The sequence below is a fragment of the Globicephala melas genome, chromosome 8 (genome assembly GCF_963455315.2).
Source record: "Globicephala melas chromosome 8, mGloMel1.2, whole genome shotgun sequence".
Taxonomy (NCBI): Eukaryota; Metazoa; Chordata; class Mammalia; order Artiodactyla; family Delphinidae; genus Globicephala; species Globicephala melas.
In genome coordinates, this window is record NC_083321.1 from 35,671,681 (window position 1) to 35,692,681 (window position 21,001).

The 21,001-nt window shown below is 36.9% G+C and overlaps 1 protein-coding gene across 3 annotated transcripts in view; it reads right to left on the reverse strand.

The window, feature by feature from the left end:
* Nucleotides 1-21,001, reverse strand: part of PRMT3 (protein arginine methyltransferase 3) — a 142,241-nt gene that overhangs the window by 33,801 nt on the left and 87,439 nt on the right. For all 3 annotated transcript variants that reach the window (XR_009564889.1, XM_030864874.2, XM_030864880.2), the window contains one exon: nt 20,530-20,616. Coding sequence is in view for 2 of the 3 variants with exons in the window: in XM_030864874.2 (XP_030720734.1) it covers nt 20,530-20,616 (87 nt within the window). In the remaining variant the exon portion in view is untranslated. The remainder of the gene's footprint in view (nt 1-20,529; nt 20,617-21,001) is intronic.

Consider the following 21,001-nt stretch of genomic DNA (forward strand, 5'->3'; position numbering starts at 1 on the left):
TATGGAAAGCATCAAAACAGACCACAGGTCTCAGAATATTTTTAAAAGGTACTTTTACTGAAAAACTCAACATAACTAATTTTTGATCTACTTAAAATATTCCCAAATTATAACTGAAATTCCTTTAAAATTTACTTAGATTTCTCCCTTGTAATTTCAAAATTGCTTATGAAAGTGGTTTTACGGAGCAGACGAGATCACCTCTTCAGAACCTAAAACGTAAATACTTCAATTCTGACGTTCTGTAGATTGATATCTTACGTGGCCTAACTCCTTTACATTTCTTCCTAGCTATAAATAAGATACTATTATTTTATACATTCAATATTCACTGAGATTTACCAATATTTTCACTTAAAAAAACCTTTTAAAGTATAACGGACATGCAGAAAAGTACACAAAAGTGCACACCATGGTGAATTTTCAAACGGAATACAGCTATGATACCCACCCTCAGATCAAGAACCAAAACACCCCAGCACCTAGCAGTCCCCCCTAGGCACCTAGCCAACCCTAGGCACCCCCACAGGGTAACTACTACCCTGATTTTTTCCCCAGGTTTATTGAGATATAATTGACATATAACAATGTGTAACGTAAGGTGTGCCATGTGTTGATTTAATGCACTTACACATTGCAAAACGATTACCACCATAGTATTAGCTAAACCCCCATCATACCCCATGATTATCATTTATTTTTTTGTGATGAGAACATTTAAAATCTATTCTCTTGACAACCTTCAAGTATATAATATAGTATTATTAACTATAATCATCATGATGTACATTGGATCTCCAGAACTTATTCAACTTATAACTAGAAGTTTGTACCCTTGACCAACATTTCCCCATTTCTCCCATCCCACACTCCCTCGTAACTACTATTCTGATCTCTGTTTCTGAGTCTGGCCTTTTTATTTAAGTTCTATATACAAGTGATATCAAACAATATTCGTTTTCTTCTGACATTTCACTTAGCATAATACCCTCAAGGTCCATCCATGTTGTGGTAAATGGCAAATTTCCTTCTTTTACAGCGTAATAATATTCCATTTATGTGTGCGTGTGCGTGTGTATATACATATATATATGTATATGGCATATCTTCTTTATCTATTCCACTGATGGACACTTAGGTTATTTCCATATCTTGACTATCATAAATAATGCTGCAATGACCATGGGAGTGCAGATACCTCTTCAAGATCCTGTTTTCATTTCCTTTGGATATATACCCAGAAGTGGGATTGCTGGATCATATGGTAGTTCTATTTTTTTAATTTTTTCAGGAACTTCCATACTGTTTTCTATAGTAGCTGCACCAATTTACATTCCCACCGAAAGCGCACAAGGCTTCCCTTTTCTTCACATCCTGGCCAACATTTACCTCACTAACTACCCTGATTTCTAAAACAGATTCATTTTCCCTATTACATACTTCAACATATATCATGTCGTCTTTTGTGCCTGGCTAATTTTCTTTATTATTGTTTTTGAGATTCACTTATACTATTGCATATTACCTACGCTGTTATATGGCTCTAAGACATATGCGACTATACAATTTATTTATCCAATCTACTGTTGACAGGTATTGAGTAGTTTTTTTTGTTTTGTTTTGTTTTGTTTTAAATTACACTAATGAATCAACAGTTTAAATTTTATTTATTTTTGGCTGTGTTGGGTCTTCGTTTCTGTACGAGGGCTTTCTCTAGTTGCGGCAAGCGGGGACCACTCTTCATCACGGTGCGCAGGCCTCTCACTATCGCGGCCTCTCTTGTTGCAGAGCACGGGCTCCAGACGCGCAGGCTCAGTAGTTGTGGCTCACAGGCCCAGTTGCTCCGTGCCATGTGGGATCCTCCCAGACCAGGGCTCGAACCCATGTCCCCTGCATTGGCAGGCAGATTCTCAACCACTGCACCACCAGGGAAGCCCCTTGAGTAGTTTTAAGTTGACACTTCTATGAACTTTTTTTATAATGTTTTTTGGTGAACATAAGTACTCAATGCTATTGGGTATATACCTAGGAGTGAAACTATTGCTATGTGCATATATATGTGCATATATAACTTTTGTTAATCTTTATTGCTTCCTTTACCTCTGGTCTTCCACCAGGGATCGTTTTTGTTTGCCTATATACCCTTCAGAAATCAGTTTCCTGGGGCAAATTCTCTATTTTTGTTTTTTTTTTGCCTGCGCCACGTGGGATCTTAGTTCCTCGACCAGGGATCAAACCCATGCCCCCTGCAGTGGAAGCGTGGAGTCTTAACCACTGGACCACCAGGGAAGTCCTTCTTTCTATTTGTTCACCTGAAAAATCTACTTCAGCTTCATTCTTAAAAGTTATTTTAGTTGGGTAAAATTCAGAGTTGGCAGTTATTTTCTTTCAGCACAGTGAGGATATCATTTTTTAAAAATATTTATTTACTTGGTTGCACTGGGTGTTAGTTGCAGCAGGCAGGCTCCTTGGTTGCAGCAGGCAGGCTTCTTAGTTGCGGCATGCATGTGGGACCCAGTTCCCTGACCAGGGATCGAACCTGGGCCCCCTGCACTGGGAGTGCGGAGTCTTATCCACTGTGCCACCAGGGAAGTCCTCGTGAGGATGTCATCATTGAATTATCTTCTGTCTTTCCAATTCTACTGTTCCTGCTGAGAAATCATCTATTTACTGCTCCTTTGAAGGTAATTCCAATGCTCTACTTACAGCCCCACTGAGGCTTCTAAAATGCTCTCTTTCGTTTCTGTAGTCTTAGTAGGATGTATCTAGGTGTGGATTTATTCCCCTCTTTTCAACTGAAATATAATTCACATACCATAAAAATTTCCCCAGTTAAATAAACTGTATAATTCTATCTATCTATCTATCTATCTATCTATGGCTGCATTGGGTCTTTGTTGCTGCGCATGGGCTTTCTCTAGTTGCAGCGAGCGGGGGTTACTCTTCGTTGCAGTGTACGGGCTTCTCGTTGCAGTGGCTTCTCACTGCAGGGCACGGGCTCTAGGCACACGGGTTTCAGTAGTTGTGGCACGTGGGCTCAGCAGCTGTGGATTGAGGGCTCTAGAGCGCAGGCTCAGTAGCTGTGGCACATGGGCTTAGTTGCTCCGCGGCATGTGGGATCTTCCCAGAGCACGGCTTAAACCCGTGTCTCCTGCATTGGCAGGCGGATTCTTAACCACTGTGCCATCAGGGAAGTCCCTCAATTTTTAAAAAAGTATATTTGGAGTTGTGCAACCATCACCATAATCTAATTTTAGAACATTTTTTATCACCCCCAAAAGAAACCCTATATCCATACTCCTTATCTTATTCCCTGTCTACAGAGTTGCCTATTCTGAACATTTCATATAAATGGAATCACAGAAATGGAATATCATATAAATGGAATTCTTTTGTAGTTGGCCTCTTTCGCTTGTATAATGTTTTCAAGACTCATCATTTCAGGGTTCATACATTCTGCAGCAGGTATCAGGACTTCACTCTGTTTTATAACCAGATAATATTTCATTGTGTGGCTATACCACATTTTGTTTATTCATTCTTCAGGTGACTGACATCTGGATTGCTTTCAGTTTCTAGCTTTTATAAATAACGCTGCTATGAACATTCATGAACAAGTGTTTGTGTGGGTATGTTTTAATTTCTCGGGGGTATATACTCAGAAATGTAAAATATCTATCCATTCCTATTCAAGTTATGTTGTACTTCTTAAATTGTAGCTCACTGTCTTTCGTCTGTTTTGGGAAATTCTCAGCCATTATCTCTTCAAATAGTTTGAAATATTCTCATCTCCTTTCCCCTTTGGGACTCCCATTTAAACATATATTAGACCATTTCTTGTGTCTTCTATATCTCCTGCCCTTCCCAATGCTGCATCGTGGCATTCCTCTGTGCTTCCTTCTGGATATTTCCTCTGACATAAAATCCAGTTCAATAATCCTCTCTACACTAGTGATTTAATATTTACCGCTAAACTCATCTTTAGTTCAGTATTAGAATATCTGTTCGGTTCTTTATCAAATCTGTTATATTATTATTTCTTAAATATTTCCAACTATTTGTTTGACATCTGTAATTTCTTTTGTCCTTGAACTTAGTAAGCATAGTTATTTTAAAGCCCATGTCTATACATCTAACACCTGTAACACCTTGAGCTCTATTTTTATTTCCTGTTTTAGCTGGTTCTTGATTGATGTTGTTTTGTGTCCTTGTGTGACTCATTACCTTCGATTATGTTCTGAACATTATATATGAAAAACTGCAGAAATAATTTCAGACTTATAAAAATACTCTTCTAGAAAGAATCTTTTTTTCTGCCAGGAACCTGGGGGGTGCTGGCAAAAGCAAAGTTATCTTAATCTAAAAATGGGGTCTGGGGCTTCCCTGGTGGCGCAGTGATTAAGAATCCGCCTGCCGATGCAGGGGACACGGGTTCGTGCCCTGGTCCGGGAGGATCCCACATGCTGCGGAGCGGCTGGGCCCGTGGGCCATGGACGCTGAGCCTGTGTGTCCGGAGCCTGTTGCTCCGCAACGGGAGAGGCCACAACAGTGAGAGGCCCGTGTACTGCAAAAAAAAAAAAAAAAAAAAAAAGAATCTGCCTGCCAATGTAGGGCACATGGGTTTGAGCCCTGGTCCGGGAAGATCCCACATGCTGCAGAGCAGTTAAGCCTGTGAGCCACAACTACCAAGCCTGCGCTCTAGAGCCCATGAGCCACAACTACTGAAGCCTGCGTGCCTAGAGCTCATGCTCCACAATAAGAGAAGCCACCACAATGAGAAGCCCGTACACCAAAACGAATAGTCCCTGCTCACTGCAACTAAAGAAAGCCCACGTGCAGCGACGAAGACCCAACACAGCCAAAAATAAAAAAATTTATAATAAATAAATAAATAAATAAAAATGGGGTCTGAGAATTTCCTGGGCCACCCAGATGATTTGAAGCGGGGCTGCAGTCCCTGCAAGGGCTCATTTACCTCTGTTTTACCTTACCCTTGGGTACAGTCTTTCTGGGTCCCAATGCAATGCACTGGGGAATTTTTAAAGAGCTCCATTTTTGTACTCCTAACCATGTGAGGCTATCAAAAGGGCTACAAAGTCCTTTAGCTGCTTCCTCTGAACTGGTAAACGCCTACAGGGCAAAAGCAGTCCCAAATGCCAGTCTCATTTCTTTGGATTTCCTTCTTTTCTGAGTCTTGGCTTGGTAATGCTTTACTAATTTATCTCTCTGGTACTTTCAAACAGATAATATTTAGTATTTTTTTCAGCTTTTGTAGCTGGTCTCAGTAAAAGGGTAACTCCTTTTACACAGTCCACTGTTATAGAAGGCAGATTCATCATTGCACTGTTTTGGTTTTTTTTTTTCCCCTATCTAAGGTACCCCCTGTAACTCTCTTCCCCATTCTCTAAACTAGCTCCTTCTTACTTGTTATGTCTCAGTTTAAATGTTACTTTCCCTGGTCAGCCTTCCCTAATCCCGCAGAGTAGATTAGAATACATCCATTAAATGTCCCTGCATTCCCTGCAATAACATTCACCATATTCATAATGCTTTTTGTTCAATGTCTTTTGTTCAGTTGTAAACCCCAATAGGCCCTTTAGGGCAATCTCTCTGCAACTGTGTTCGCCTCCCTATCCTCAATGCCTAAGCACAATGACTGGGCATTCAATCTAAACATTTAGTGAAAATAGCCATGCAGTTACAAAGGCATGAAATAGCCTGGGATGTTCAGGGACTAAAAGAAATTAATAAAGATTTGTTAATTGAGTGAACAAATAAAAGAAATCAAATGATAATATTATGCTCAACTCCTACCGACCTTTGGGAAAAGAAAACCATGAGGCTTTACTTCTCTTATTATTTCCTACTTTTTATTCAAAACTCATATTTGATGTCAACTACTCTAGAATATTCCTTGATGTCAGTACCAGCATCAATTAATCAGTCACTCCCCACTAATTTACTGCATACAGTATGAGGAAGGCTTTCTGGAAGAAAGCCATGCCTAATACGGTAAAACCTTAAATATGAACAAGATTTTCGAGGAAAGTGAGTAAATAAGAGTGTGCCAGGTCAACGCTATCTTTTATATATGCCTGTAGTATTTAAATTCTATTATAGCACACCATAGTACAATCATCTATTTATATGTTGGCCTCTCCTACTAAACGAAGGTCTTTGGGGCCAGAGACTACATTCTTTGTTGTATTCACAGTGCCTAACACAGCACTAGTATCCAATACATGCTGCTTGAATGAAAAGTCGTTTTGAAAAGGTGTGTGTGTGTGTGTGTGTGTGTGTGTGTCTGTGCTTGCCACTTAAAAACTCTTACAGCCCACTGCTTCTCTAGTTTTCTATCTCCTGCTTCCTCACATGTCATCAGTTTCTCACAGCTCAATGTCAATGGTTACTGTTTCCTTATATTCCATTTTTCATGCTGATTTCCAATGTTCCTTAAAAGCTATAAGGCCTCTATGGCCCACTCCTCATTCCTCAAATGCCAGAAAATACTATCAATGATAAGTAAACATTATATTTTTAATTTTAAGGAAAAAATAGTAGATATATTGAATTAAAAAATGAGTGCAGAACAAAAAAGAAATCAGTTTTGTGACTGCTGCAGAGGTTTAAAACTGAAAACTATTAAAAACTCATTTTTGTGACTAGGAAATCAATCTCTACCAGACGCTTCTTGTCTTTATGAAATTTCAGAAGTATAAACTAGGAGATGGAATACTGAAAGAAATCTTGACAGACAGGAAATAGGGGGCAAGTAGAAGACGTGATACACTTTACCTTCCAGGAATGAACAGGATTTTTTTCTGTTTTGAAAAGTGAAGTAAAAAAGATGGCTACCACCTCCCCGCCTGAGCCCTTCTAAAAACTATCCAACATCTGGGGTGAGAATGAAAAATCTGGCAACAATATTTTTTTTTTTTTTTTTTGGTCATTTAGGGCTGCAATTTTTCAAAGGTAATTATACTAGTTAGTAGAAGTTAGGTGTTTTTTTGATTATGATCTCTGAATACTGAGTGAGACAATGACTTACATCTTTCGGGGCCCCCATTCATGGGACTGGATGCTGAATAAAAGGATGACGAGGAAAAGAGAAAAAAGAAATCAGATTGAATGCTATGGTACAGACTTCAGGGACAGCCAGGACATATCACTTGTTAAAAGAACGGGCATGCTGTAGTAGCGATGTCACTGTCCTAGTGATCTAAAAAGTAAAAAATGTGACTCTCTGCAAAACTGTAAGAAGAAAGGAGTGATTTTGCTTTGAGAAGCACCTGATTTGCATAAATGCGGCATTTTGAAAGAAGGTCTCATTTCTTTAATCCATTAGATATTCAGGGATACGAACAGGTCAAAGAGTTCATTGTATATCTTTGCCTGTAAAGAAACTGGTCTTTAAGATAGTACTGAGAGCCAAATCAGTGATGCTTGTTCAATCCTGATGGAGCAAGTAAATCCAATCTATGAAATCACACCATCCTAAATCCCCATAAGGAAATGAATGTTAAAAATAAAACTAAATAATCCTTTCCTTAAAAAATGCAGCAAGATAGGAAAGTGAATGGAAATATTAATCAGATCATTTTATGAGCATTTTCTATGTGCCAGGCATAGTGGTAAACGCTTTTATGCACTATCTCATTTAGCACTGAAAATAATACCCAGCAATTATTGGTGTTATTATCTCCACTTTTCAGATAAAAATTTGAAGTTCAGAGAAGTTAAATACCTCTTCTAAAGTCATACTGGTAAACTTGGCCCACTGGCTTTAAGGCTTGAAGTTTTTTGTTTCTTTGTTCGTTTTTAATAAAATTATTTATGTATTTTTGGCTGTGTTGGGTCTTTGTTGCTGTGTGCGGGCTTTCTCTAATTGTGGTGAGCGGGAGCCACTCTTCGTTGCAGTGCACGGGCCTCCCACTGTCGTGGCTTCTCTTGTTGCGGAGCACAGGCTCTAGGCGTGTGGGCTCCAGTAGCTGTGGCACATGGGCTCAGCAGTTGTGGCTTGCGGGCTCCAGAGCGCAGGCTCAGTAGTTGTGGAGCATGAGCTCAGCTGCTCTGCAGCATGTGGGATCCTCCCCGGCCAGGGCTCGAACCCGTGTCCCTTGCATTGGCAGGCAGATGCTTAACCACTGCGCCACCAGGGAAGCCCAAAGTTTGAAGTTTCTAACCACAGTGCTAGATTACCACTGTTTAAACTTTCCTCTTTGATTTAAATTATTTTTAGAAAACTCCCTTCTATTTCAAGAGTGGTCCTTTCTTCATCTAGTCTTCTAAAAAAGAAAAATATAAGACTGATTTAGGTAAACAGGTATATACAACAAAAATTTATTTTTTCAATTCTTGACTCATCTTTGCATGTGGACTGATCTCTCCTGTGAATACATGCATATACCTCAGAAGTCTGGAAATACTAAGCGCTTTAGGATTTTTTAGAAGATCTGAATGCTAATATTTACGATGGTTTCTGCCAGAGCATAAGTCAAAGGGAATCTGTACTGAGAAAATTACTTCCTTATAGGTCATTATTCCAGAGATAACTGCCTGAATCAGAGAGGAAAATACCTGGTCAAACTCATTTACTATCACAACCTAATAATGCTAATTGGCAGCCTCTGAGATGAGGCTGGGGAGAACTTCCCTGACATCTCTAATCAAGAGTCCACTATTATTGATTATTTGATTTTTATGCTTATTGCTGTGCTTAAGATAAATATTTTAGTTGGGCTTGAGTATGATTATTTCTCTCATAAATTGATTCTGACCCTGGGCATTGCTGACTTTAAGCATGACCCTATACCTATCTAAAATTAAATTATGATCGTAATGTAGCTTAAGAATTTCAACATTCCACTCAACCTGTATTTCAGAACAATTGATGTTCAAATCCTTTTATAACATAACTCAATAGGTGGATTCAGAATCAATTTTAATGAATTTTTAAAAATGCAGATTCAGAAGTGTCATTTACAGCATGGCTTTCAAAGAGGATAAAGCATAGGAATCTCTGTTGACTCCAAGGACTAGATGTCTTACTCAACTTCAGGGTTCCTCATTTTGTGGACTTCTGCATTCTCTCTGAGTAGGTTAAGTAACAGTTAAATACTGCAGTGATTCTTCCCACTATTCTACTCAATAAACATATACCTCAAAGTTAATATGAAGTGGGAAAGATATCTTTTTAAAAATTAATTTTTTCTTAATGGTATGTTTCCAAGGAGAGAGAACAAAAGTAGGTAAGAGGGCAACTAAACATGGAGAATGAGTTGAAGAAATCCAGATTTTAAAAGGTTAAAATCCTTAGGGGTCCAGTTTAGAAGGATGGACCCTCTGTGGCTGGGAAAAATGAAAAATAAGACAGGATTAAGTGGAAGTGTCCAAAATTTTGTAGGTAATGCACAGGGTACACCTGGACTTTAACCAAATCTCAAAAATATCAGAACTAGCTAGAATCCCTTTAAATATGAGACAAAGCATTCTTTTACAGCAGAGTCATATATTATATAGAGGATAAGTCACATATTGGAAAAATCTCAGATAATCAAAATCACTCAGGAAAACCCCTTAAGGTTTTGCATTGGAGACTGAAATATAAACCATCCCTCAATATGTTCAATACAACCAGTTCTTCTGGCAATGGCACAAATCACCATTTCTTTGGTTGGGCTCCAGATAAAGCAGATGGCTTGCAGAGTGCCATGTTGTATTAAAAATACAGTAGTCCCCACTTATCTGCAGTTTTCCATTCTTTGGTATCAGTTACCCATAAAAATATTAAATGGAAATTTCCAGAAATAAGCAATAAGTTTTAAATTCCATGACCTTCTGAGTAGTGTGACAAAAGCTCACGCCCTCCTGCTCCATCCCAATCAGGTTGAGAATCAGCCCTCTGTCCACAGTATCCTTGCTGTTTATCCTACCTACCCGTCACTCACTTAAGTAGCCAACTCGGTTATTTGATCAATTGTTGAGTAAACCTTATCGTACTTAGTAATGGCCCTGAACTCCAAGAGTAGTGATGCTGGCAATTTGAACATTCTCTTATTGTGTCTAATTATAAATTAAACTTTATCCCAGGTATGTATATATAGGAAAAATCACAGTGTATATATAGGGTATGGTACCATCCTTGATTTCAGGCATGCACTGACGGTCTTGGAATGTGTATAAAGGTGACTACTGTATATACCTTTAGAGGTAAGAATCGCATGCAGTCCAGCAAGATGCTCATACTACAGAAATACTTGGAAGTGGAAGATAACTAAAGAAACAGCAGATGTGTTTCCCACCTCAGGCTCATTTTGGAGCACATATTCATTAAGTAAAATGGAGGGTAGTATCATCTGCACTAATTAGACCATTAATTCTCTCATGGACTCTTTTTCTTCTACCTGAATAGTTAATTTGGATCAAGTTCTATTTGCACATGATGCTACTCCCTCAGATCTGCCTACCAAAAAAAAAAAAAAGGAAGAGAGAGAGAAAAGAAAACTTTTAGAGCCTGTTAACCTCAAGAAGTAGCACAGGTTAGAAAATACATCCTAGTTCAAGAGTGATTTTATGATTGCCTATACTTCTTTGATTCTACTGTCATATATCATATGTGGACAGAACATGTCACAAGTCTGACTGGACAAGACAGACCACAGAAGAGTATTCTAATTTCCACTGGACATCACTACTTGCATATCTCAAAGGCATTTCAAATTCAACATACTAATAAACGAGCTTCTTATCCTCCCCTCTAAACCTGTTCTTCTTCCAAGTTTCTTTGTCTTACAAAATAGTACCATCATTCTTCAAACTGTAAAAGGAAGAAACCTTGCAGACACCACTGTGACCTCTTTCCTTCATCTCTCATTATCTAATCCGTGCTCAAGTCCTGGCAATTTTACCTTCTAGACAGCTCTCAAATACATCCACTTTTCTCCATCTCCGCTAAAACTACCTTTGTGCAAGTCACTGTCATTTCTTGCCTGAGGTACTGTAATAGCTGACCCATAGGCCTCTCATATCCACTCTGGTCTCCCTAATAGTTCTCCACATTCCAACCATGATCCTTCTCAAGTGCCCTTAAGGTCATATCACTCTCTTTAAAAAACTTCAATTATTTCCCACTGGTCTAAGGAAAAAAACAAATAGTACAGGTGCTAAATGATCTGGACAGCTTGCCACCCTCCTTCAGCACTGGTCTACATGCGCCAGCCATGCTGGGCTTCTTTCAGTTCCTTTTACTCACCAAGCTTCTGACCACTGGATGTCCTTTTTTGGTTTGTTCTTTAAGCACTTTTAAACTGAAATTTTTTTTTTTTTTTTTTTTGCGGTATGCAGGCCTCTCACTGCTGTGGCCCCTCCCGCCGTGGAGCACAGGCTCTGGACGCGCAGGCTCAGCGGCCATGGCTCACGGGCCCAGCCGCTCCGCGGCATGTGGGATCTTCCCGGACCGGGTCACGAACCCGTGTCCCCTGCATCGGCACGCGGACTCCCAACCACTGCGCCACCAGGGAAGCCCTAAACTGAAATATTATGTACATGCAAAAAAATATTTTCTTTTTTTAGCCAATGTGAGAATCGTTTATTTAAAAAATGTTTTATTGAAGAATACAAGTATAAAATATATAACACACACATAAAAGTGAGGAAATCACTGACTGGGCACAGTGAACTTTTACAAAGTGAACACACTCAACCACTACCTAGATCAAGATACAGACCACTCTCAAGACCCCAGAGCTTCTATTATTCCCCTTCCAATCCAATGATAAATCCTCCCACAAAATGTAACCACTATTCTGATGTTTATCACCATTATACTAGTTTAGCTTGTTATGGAAATTTAAAGACAGATTCTATATTTGGCTTTTTTTCCTTTTTTCATGAATGTTGCATTCATGAAATTCATCCATGTCATAGTGTATAGTCAAGATCACCTTCTTTTCCCACTGATGTATATTATTCCATAAATATACTGCATGTATTTATCCATTCTACTATTGATGAATGTTTGCCTTACTTCTAGTTTAGGGATCTAATGAGCAATGCTGCAATGGACATTCTTGTACAGGTCTTTTTGGTGAACATATGAAGGTATTTCTAAGAGTGAAAAGGTTAAGCCATAGGGTAAGCATGTTTTCAGCCTTGGTAGCCATAGCAGATAGCTGAGTTTTATAGAAGCAACTTAGCACAGTACATTTGCCTCATCACTCTTAGGTGTTTCTTAGAATACTGTCATTAGTATGATCTTTTAAAAAGATCCGACTATGAAGAACTTCAAACATATACACAATTATAGAACCTCTGAGTACCTATCACTTATATTCAACAGTGACCAGTATTTGGCACATGTGCTTCATCTATTCTCCCTCTGCCCCGTGACCCTCTTTTTGCTGAACTGTCTTGAAATGAATGCCTGACATCATGTCACTTCTCCCCTACCTACTTGTTTATGACTCTAAAAAATATGAACATTTCCTTATATAACTACAATGCCTTTATCACATATAACCAAATTCTCATTAATTCTTTGGTATTATCTAATAGCCACAAAGTAAACTTTAACATCTGTCTCCCCCATTAATGTCTCATGAATAGAGGCATTAATGGCTAATTACTATATTCCCTTGCAGCTATATTACTATAATGCCTTATATATTGCCTAATGCCTATTATATTACTATAATGCCTTGCAGCTCTTAACACATAATACTATTCAATAACCAGTTCCTGGAAATAAAGAGATTTAAGTATTCTCAACACCATCTAAGCCTAACTCCAAAGGTTCAGGTTTCAGAAGAGAGCAGAAAGTTCAGGAACAGGCTCTAGACTGTATGGTTATTCATTTAAGTAGAAACCTAAAACTGACTGTAGAGGTGGAGTCTCACAATTAGAAATGCTCTCCCTCCGAGACATAAAATTTACTTAATGAAGCCTGTTAAAATATATACCAGATGTCCCACTAAAATCTATGATGCAAGTTCAAGACAAATCTTACTATTTCTAAGAAACACAGATGTGTTTTAATAGTTTCTTTAGTTGATTGGCTTTGCAAGGTCAAAATTACGTCAATTTACACCCAAAAGTACTAAGAACTGATTTAATACCAAGGAATGAGTTTAAAATTAGTAGGCTTCGACTGCCAGAGATTTTTAAAAAGCTTTGAAAGAAGAGTTAAAGAACACAACTGCAAAGAAATGGGCTCATTTTGATGTTTCTTCTTTAGCCATCAGAAAAATTTAAAGCTTATTGAAAGTGTAAAATGAAAACAAGTACTATGAGTACTCCTTGAGAATCAGGAAAGTTAGAATGGTAAACACTTTAAAGTTTCTTTTAATAACATTTACATTAGCCTTAAAAACTGTAACTCAAGACTTGTTCTGATTCCATCCAAAGCTAAATATCAGTGCCTCTTAAATATATGTTTCTACCATTCATCAAGTATATCATTTTTTTAAAAAAAGAAAAACAAAATGAGAATTGAGAGGTAACATATAATTTATTTTCAGTTCACTCATTAACTTTTGTTTATTTTCACTTACTTTTCCTAACTTAAAAATAATCCTAAATGTGTAGACCCAGATTTATTCTCTAGATTTTTGGTCTTTTAAAATAACGCATTCAGGGACTTCTGTTTCTAGTAGGGTATGTTTGCAAAAGACCCTCTCCTTACTCTGATGCAACAACAACAAAAAACTGGGGAAACTAAACAATTATATTTTTCACTAAAACCATCAAAGAGCCTTGGATGCAAAAAAAAGTCTAAATAAATTATTTCCAGAGAGGAATGAGCCCTTCCCAACTGAGCAGGCAGAAACAGTTGCTGTCACCTGACAGCGTCTATCCAATGCTGGGGCAATGCGTGGGCAAAGCAGTAAAAATGTCACAGGCACAGGAACCTTGCTGGGATAAGGAAAACCCAACCAATTTTTGACCGCCAGGTCTGGGCTAGTATGGTGCACTGGCATTTGGAGAATCCCGAAAGGGATATCTAGTCATCTCTGCAAACTAAGAAGGCAGATGAAGCTGGTGCTTGTACGACAAAACAGGAAGAGAGAGGTTTTCTTGCAGTGTTTAGATCTCAAAGCCAAAAGCATCTGCAACCACACAGTTCGCTGTCACCATTAGCAAGGTATTACTATTCAGCTCTCTGCTATTCCACAAACTCTTGCCCAGAAAGATGAGGTGGTTTGTTTCAGGCATCTCAAGAAAACCCATTTATACGAACAATAAACTTCTCAGCTAATCCTGAGAGTAAATACGCACCACCCTCTTCTCAAAAGCAGATGGCTCAACTACACTGTTTACTCTTCAAAACTCACTCTGAAACCCACCCCTCACTGTGTCTACGGTCAACTGAAAAAAAAAAAAAAAACCTCAACGTGAGAGTTGTGAGTTGTTTTATTTGGGGCAAAATGGGGACTCTAGTCCAGGACACAGCGTCTCAGATAGCACTGAGGAACTGCTCTGAAGAGGGAGCAACTAATCTCTCATGAAGATTAGTGACCTAATCCTTGTAAAGGCAGACAGCAAGTGACAATTTTTAGTTGGCACTACCAATTCTCAACTAGATCATGAACTATGCCAAACCCAGATCAGGACCTTTCCTCTCCCCTCTAATCCCTTGCTCTGCATAGACAGACCCTCTGAAAATCAGATCTCTCAAACATCATAATTAATCCTAACTCTGTTTTCCTCCCTAAACTCAGCTTTATTTTGATGGTCTTTCCAAGAAGTTGGCAAGAGGGAGAGGCCTAATCTTATGCTCAAGTCACAGTAAATTAACTGCAGTGGTACCCAGCCCTGATCAAGCTCAACTCCAGATTAGATAAAAGGGATCAGGCCGTCATCCTAGCTACCAGACAGAGGTAAGTGGAGGCCTGTCTAGGAGAAAGTATTACTTACATAAGACTGTACTCTCTTTTACACAATGTCTAGCATAAAATATAAAGTTAGGAAATATGAGAAGAAATAGGAAAATGTGACCACAGTCAAAAGAAAAAAGCAACAGACGTAGAATCGCAGGTGGCTCATAGAATTAGCAAACAGATCTTAATTAGCAAATTAAGATCAAATTAGCAAAAAAAAAATTAGCAAAAAGAATTATTATAAATATTAAGGAATTTAGGTAAAAAGATTGGCCAAAGTGGTTAAAAAGATGAAAAATAATAACTCAATCAAAATATTAATTCTACAACTAAAAAACATGATATTTAAAATGAAAATATTTATTGGCGACCTTAACAACAGAAAGAATACAAATGAAGAAAAGACCAGTGAATTAAAAAAATAAGTGAATAGAAATTACCCCAAAATGAACTTCCTACATGGCTACCATACTTAAGCTTTTCTGTCAATCTTTTCATCCTTCGAAACAGAATAGGCTTCCCTGTTTAAAACACAAATCTTTTTTTTTTTTGAGAGAGGTAAAGTTTATTTTCTTTGTCATGAAATCTTGGCTGTAAAATTTGATTACCAACTATAATTTTTCCACCAGAAAAATACCTCACTTCTGTGCTCCCAATCTCAGACTACCCTCTTAATATCTCTATATTCCTATCTTTATTATTCATACTAAAATGTCAGTACTTGTCTCCTCTCACTTAAGTGCCTTTTCAGGACAGAGTATAGTTTTATTTGTTTTGTTTTGTGCCCACAGATTTCGGACAAGTATCTGGCACATAGTCAGCATTTAATATTTGTTTAACAAACTGAAATGTCTGTTAATATAAAATTTTACATTATTATAAAGATTTTAAAAGTTATGATAAAAATTAAATAGCTCTCAAATGTCACTGAACTCATGTTTATGCACTTGTATAAAATCCAAAATATAAGAGGTTTTTAAATACAAGTATTGACAAAGTCTGATATTTTTTATTTAATCCACTGGTTCATCTTTAACAACTGCAGTAAAAGAAAAATGGCTAGAAAAAATAATATTCTTTGTTAAATGAGGCTTAAAATCAGATTAAGGAAAGTTTATACAAACTGAACACTGCTGTACAGTCATTATTACAGTACACACTAATAGAGGGGTAGAATAAAACACAGAAAATATAATGTTCAAATTAAGATAGAAAAATGATTGCTTTAAGAGATGATGTATCAAATAAAAAAAACCTTTACATGTTAAAGACATTACGTATGTGAGCATGTAATCTGATAAAACCCTCTTAAATATTTTCATTCTTAAGGTAAACAACTCACATTTATATAAAAGGAAGTATGAGAAGTCATTTAATGTACACCTAGGATTATGAAAAGGATGCTTGTCTATATCTTTAAGGAGCTTATACAGACAGATGCCAATATAAATGCTGCTGGAACACAGAGTAAGAGAACATTACACAATTACATAAATGACATTAAAAAATAAGCCATAACTCACAAGATAAAACACACTGGTTCTAAATTGTATAGCCTTAACTCATTTGCTTTTGAACACCTATAAACTTTCCATAAAAATAATGGACTTTATTCTTCATTTACTGCAAGGGTAGACAGGCTGATATGATAGATAGGAAGCCAGTTGCTAACTAAAGCTTTGTACCTCATCATAAAAGCAAAGGTGATTTGACCTTAACTGTCAATAATATCAACTGATACAGTAAAAAATGGTCAGAAAATTGCTATGTATGTGTTACTAGCATTCACTGGAAAATTATCCTTCAACCATTATAGACAACCAAGACTCAAACATTTACATATAAGTATCACATCATGTTAAATTCCCCAAAACATAAAGTTTGCTAATGCAAAACATTAAATTAGAAATGCTATCAAATTTCTTCTGGGCTGTATGTGTGTGTGTCTGTGTGTATGTTGGTGGGGGAGACTGCAAAGAAAAGATATTTTTCCATTAAAGGCTCCAACACACTTCACAAAGCCATCTAAAAGCACTATCAGTCTACAGCACACATGCGATCGAAATTAAATTCAAAGAGGGTGTTCTAAGCATCTTGTTAGTTTGAAAAATCCAGTTTCCTCCAATATTTTAATTAGGTCACAAATTTAGAATCTCATTATGAAATAAATGGTTATGCATAGATTTCAAATGGGCTTAACTATTCAGAGAAATCGTCCATCTTATTTTTTAGCTATTCATTCAAGTTTCCAGCATAAGAAAGCAAGCATTTAATGTATTTGAAGGTTTGTACTTAGCAGTACAAAACTGGATATCTTTTTCTTCACTCTAAGAAAGCCACACCTCTTCCTCCCCAAAGTAACTTTCTCCATCACTTTACCAGGCATTGTTTTTTATTTCCCATATTTCCATTAATTCTTCTGATTATGTAATGGAGAAACAAAGTTCCAATTAGGCACTCATCCTCTTAATACCTTTTCTAATGGATTATTCCCAAGTAACCAGGCAAAAATTCTAAAAAGTAGCCGCAGAGACTAGGCTTGCATAATAGCTCCAGACGGCTGGCAGGGGAGAGTGTAAGGAGCTGGCACAATGTCAAAGAGCAAAAGACAGCTGGAGCAGGTATGGGTGGGTGGTTGGAATTCACAGACAATGAAAATGTAATAAATGCATTAGGCCACAAATCTTACTCATGTCAGGCTCATGTTAGAGGACACATACTGGGAAGGAAAGGAAGGTTTTAAGAAATATAGATGATCGGGCTTCCCTGGTGGCGCAGTGGTTGAGAGTCCGCCTGCCAATGCAGGGGACACGGGTTCGAGCCCTGGTATGGGAAGATCCCACATGCCACGGAGCAACTAGGCCCGTGAGCCACAACTACTGAGCCTGCGCGTCTGGAGCCTGTGCTCCGCAACAAGAGAGGCCACGATAGTGAGAGGCCTGTGCACCGCGATGAAGAGTGGCCTCCGCTTGCCACAACTAGAGAAAGCCCTCGCACAGAAACGAAGACCCAACACAGCCAAAATTAAATAAATAAATAAATAAATTAAAAAAAAAAAAGAAAAAAGAAAAAAAAGAAATATAGATGATTAATCAAACAACTATAAACTTACTCTGAAAGGGTGAAGAAATAAAAATAAAAGCAAAAATAAACAAATGGGACCTAATCAAACTTATAAGCTTTTGTACAGCAAAGGAAACCATAAACAAAACAAAAAGACAACATACGGAATCGCAGAAAACATTTGCAAATGATGTGACTGACAAGGGATTAATTTCCAAAATATACAACTCAACAACAAAAAAACAAACAACCCAATCAAAATATGGGCAGAGGGCCTCAACAGACATTTCTCCAAAGAAGACATACAGATGACCAACAGGCACATGAAAAGATGCTTAACATCACTAATTATCAGAGAAATGCAAATCAAAACTACAGTGAGGTACCACTTCACACCAGTCAGAATAGTCATCATTTAAAAAATCTACAAAATACAAACGCTGGACAGGGTGTGGAAAAAAAGAAACCCTCCTACACTGTTAATGGGAATGTAAATTGGAGCAGTTGCTATGGAAAACAGTATGGAGGTTCCTCAAAAAAATAAAAATAGGGTTGCCATATGATCCAGCAATCCCACTCCTGGGCATATTTCTGGACAAAACTATAATTCAAAAAGATGCATGCACCCCAATGTTCATAGCAGCATTATTCATAATAGCCAAGACATGGAAGTAACTTAAATGTCCACTGACAGACGAATGGCTAAAGATGATATGGTGCATGTATACAATAGAATACTACTCAGCCATAAAAAAGAATGAGATAATGTCATTTGCAGCAACATGGATGGATCTAGAGATTATCATACTAAGTGAAGTAAGTCAGACAGAGGAAGACATATACCATATGACATCACTTATAAGTGGAATCTAAACTATGACACAGATGAACTTATCTACGAAACAGAAACAGACCCAAAGACATAGAGAACAGACTTGTGGTTGCGGGGAGAGTGGGGTAGAGAGAGATGGAGTGGGAGGTTGGGCTTAGCAGATGTAAACTATTATATATGGAATGGATTAAACAACCAGGTCCTACTGTATAGCACAGGGAACTATATTCAATATCCTGTGATAAACCATAACGGAAAAGAATATGAAAAAGAATGTGTATATACATATAACATATATATACATATATATGTTATATATACATTCTTTGCTATACAGCAAAAATTAACACAACATTGTAAATCAATTACACTTCAATAAATTTTTTTAAAAAGAGGTCTTTTTTAACTCTCAAGGATTACTAATATCAAAACACAGAGTAAGTCTAAGAGTTAAAGACTTTAGCCTGTAATTTCAATTGACCAAATCATTTCAGTTACTAAAAAGCAGAATTAGAAAATCTGGGATAAACGAATGGGAAGAATGAGATTTTGCTTTTCACCAATTAAATGAATATACAATGGGTGCTTAATGATCATAAATCTGGGATTTAGATACTAAACTTTTCAAAATTGTAAAACCAATTTCAATGAAAAAAAGAATTCCTCAAAACATCAAAGAACACAGTTAAACTCATTTGGATATAAAATAATTATTGGCTCAAAATGAACTGAAAAAATTTTAAAGAAATCATATAATCTTTTGTATGTCAATCTGAGCAAAGTATTGAAAAGAATCAGGTTGAAGAGTCACAGTTAACATGACTATAATCTGTTTCACACAGTTTCTGACAATACAGTTTTCAATACAAATTTTAATCCTGAAGTTATAATTCGTATTTTTTAAACAATATAATTAAAATTTAAAATAATATAAATATTTATATCATAACACCTATGTAAATTCATACCTTCTTAAGTAAAGGCCTACATTTTATTAACATTCTGAGTCTCCCGGTAAAGGCATATATTGTTACCTTAGTATGAATATACATTTAGAAATTATTTAAGAAAAGCATTACTATATTTTAATAACATTTCTGGCTACATTGTAGGTGCTTTCACATATTATATCACTAATCAATGTAACTAGTCTTCTAGTCAGAAAGGATTATTAATATTTTTCTTAAAGCAGTTGATTAGTCTGAGGTACAGATTACCTAAGGTAACTTGAACAAAGTAACAAACTAGTGAGTGGCAGAACCAAATGTGAAACCAGATTTGTCTAACTCTTCTAAAGTGCATACTTTTTCTATTACACCAGGTTGCTTCTTTAAGGAAAGGTAAACAATCAGTTTCTTCATTATTTTTCTCACAAGAATATAAAATATTACACCAAATAAACATCTTATTTCCGTCTAAATTGAGTGTTAAGAGTTATTGAGAGGAGCAGGACATTAATTTTTGTCTATGAAGATAAAGTTGAGTGCTCTCAGTTAATTATGTGATAGGTAATAATGAAGAATCTATAAAGAAAAATCATTCTGTAAACACCGTTCCCTAATACTTTCTCTTCTGAACTAAACTAACTTTTCTGAAGTCTACTGACCTATTAAAACAGATCTATTCGATAGTCTAACAAAGGCAAAGATAGACTGTCAAAGGCAATAGTCTTTTTCATTTATCACAAGCCTGGTAATTCATTAGCCTGCCAATCAACTGCACTACTAGAGAGATTTGTGAAAGTAGAATGAAATAGCTTACCGTGCACAACGATGTCTTTGTGATTTTTAGGGTGAAATCTGAAGAAAACTCCAAATCTGAGACACATGTTGTATGGCAATCTATATGCTACCCGTGAAAAAAGAGTGGAGGGAAGAACTTAGTAAAAATAGTAAAAACAAAACCAGAAACAAACAGAAAAGTATTCCTTCTTTTTTTTTTATGCAAAAAGGATTACTGTAAACCAATGCTTTGCCAACTTTAATCATTCACACCCCACTTTTGGGATTATTTCTAAATTTAAGGGCTACTAGCACTATTATTCAGTTAATTTTTCTTTAAATCAAATTAGTATTTTTTACTTAGACTTCTTATAAGAATAATATATATCAAATCATGGCTCTGTTGTACTAAAGTTTTTTCTAAGACACATTAAAATACTCTCAAATAAAAAATGTTTTCCTGTGTTCCAACTAAAATCATTCTGTATACCACCAGTGGTATACATTTACAA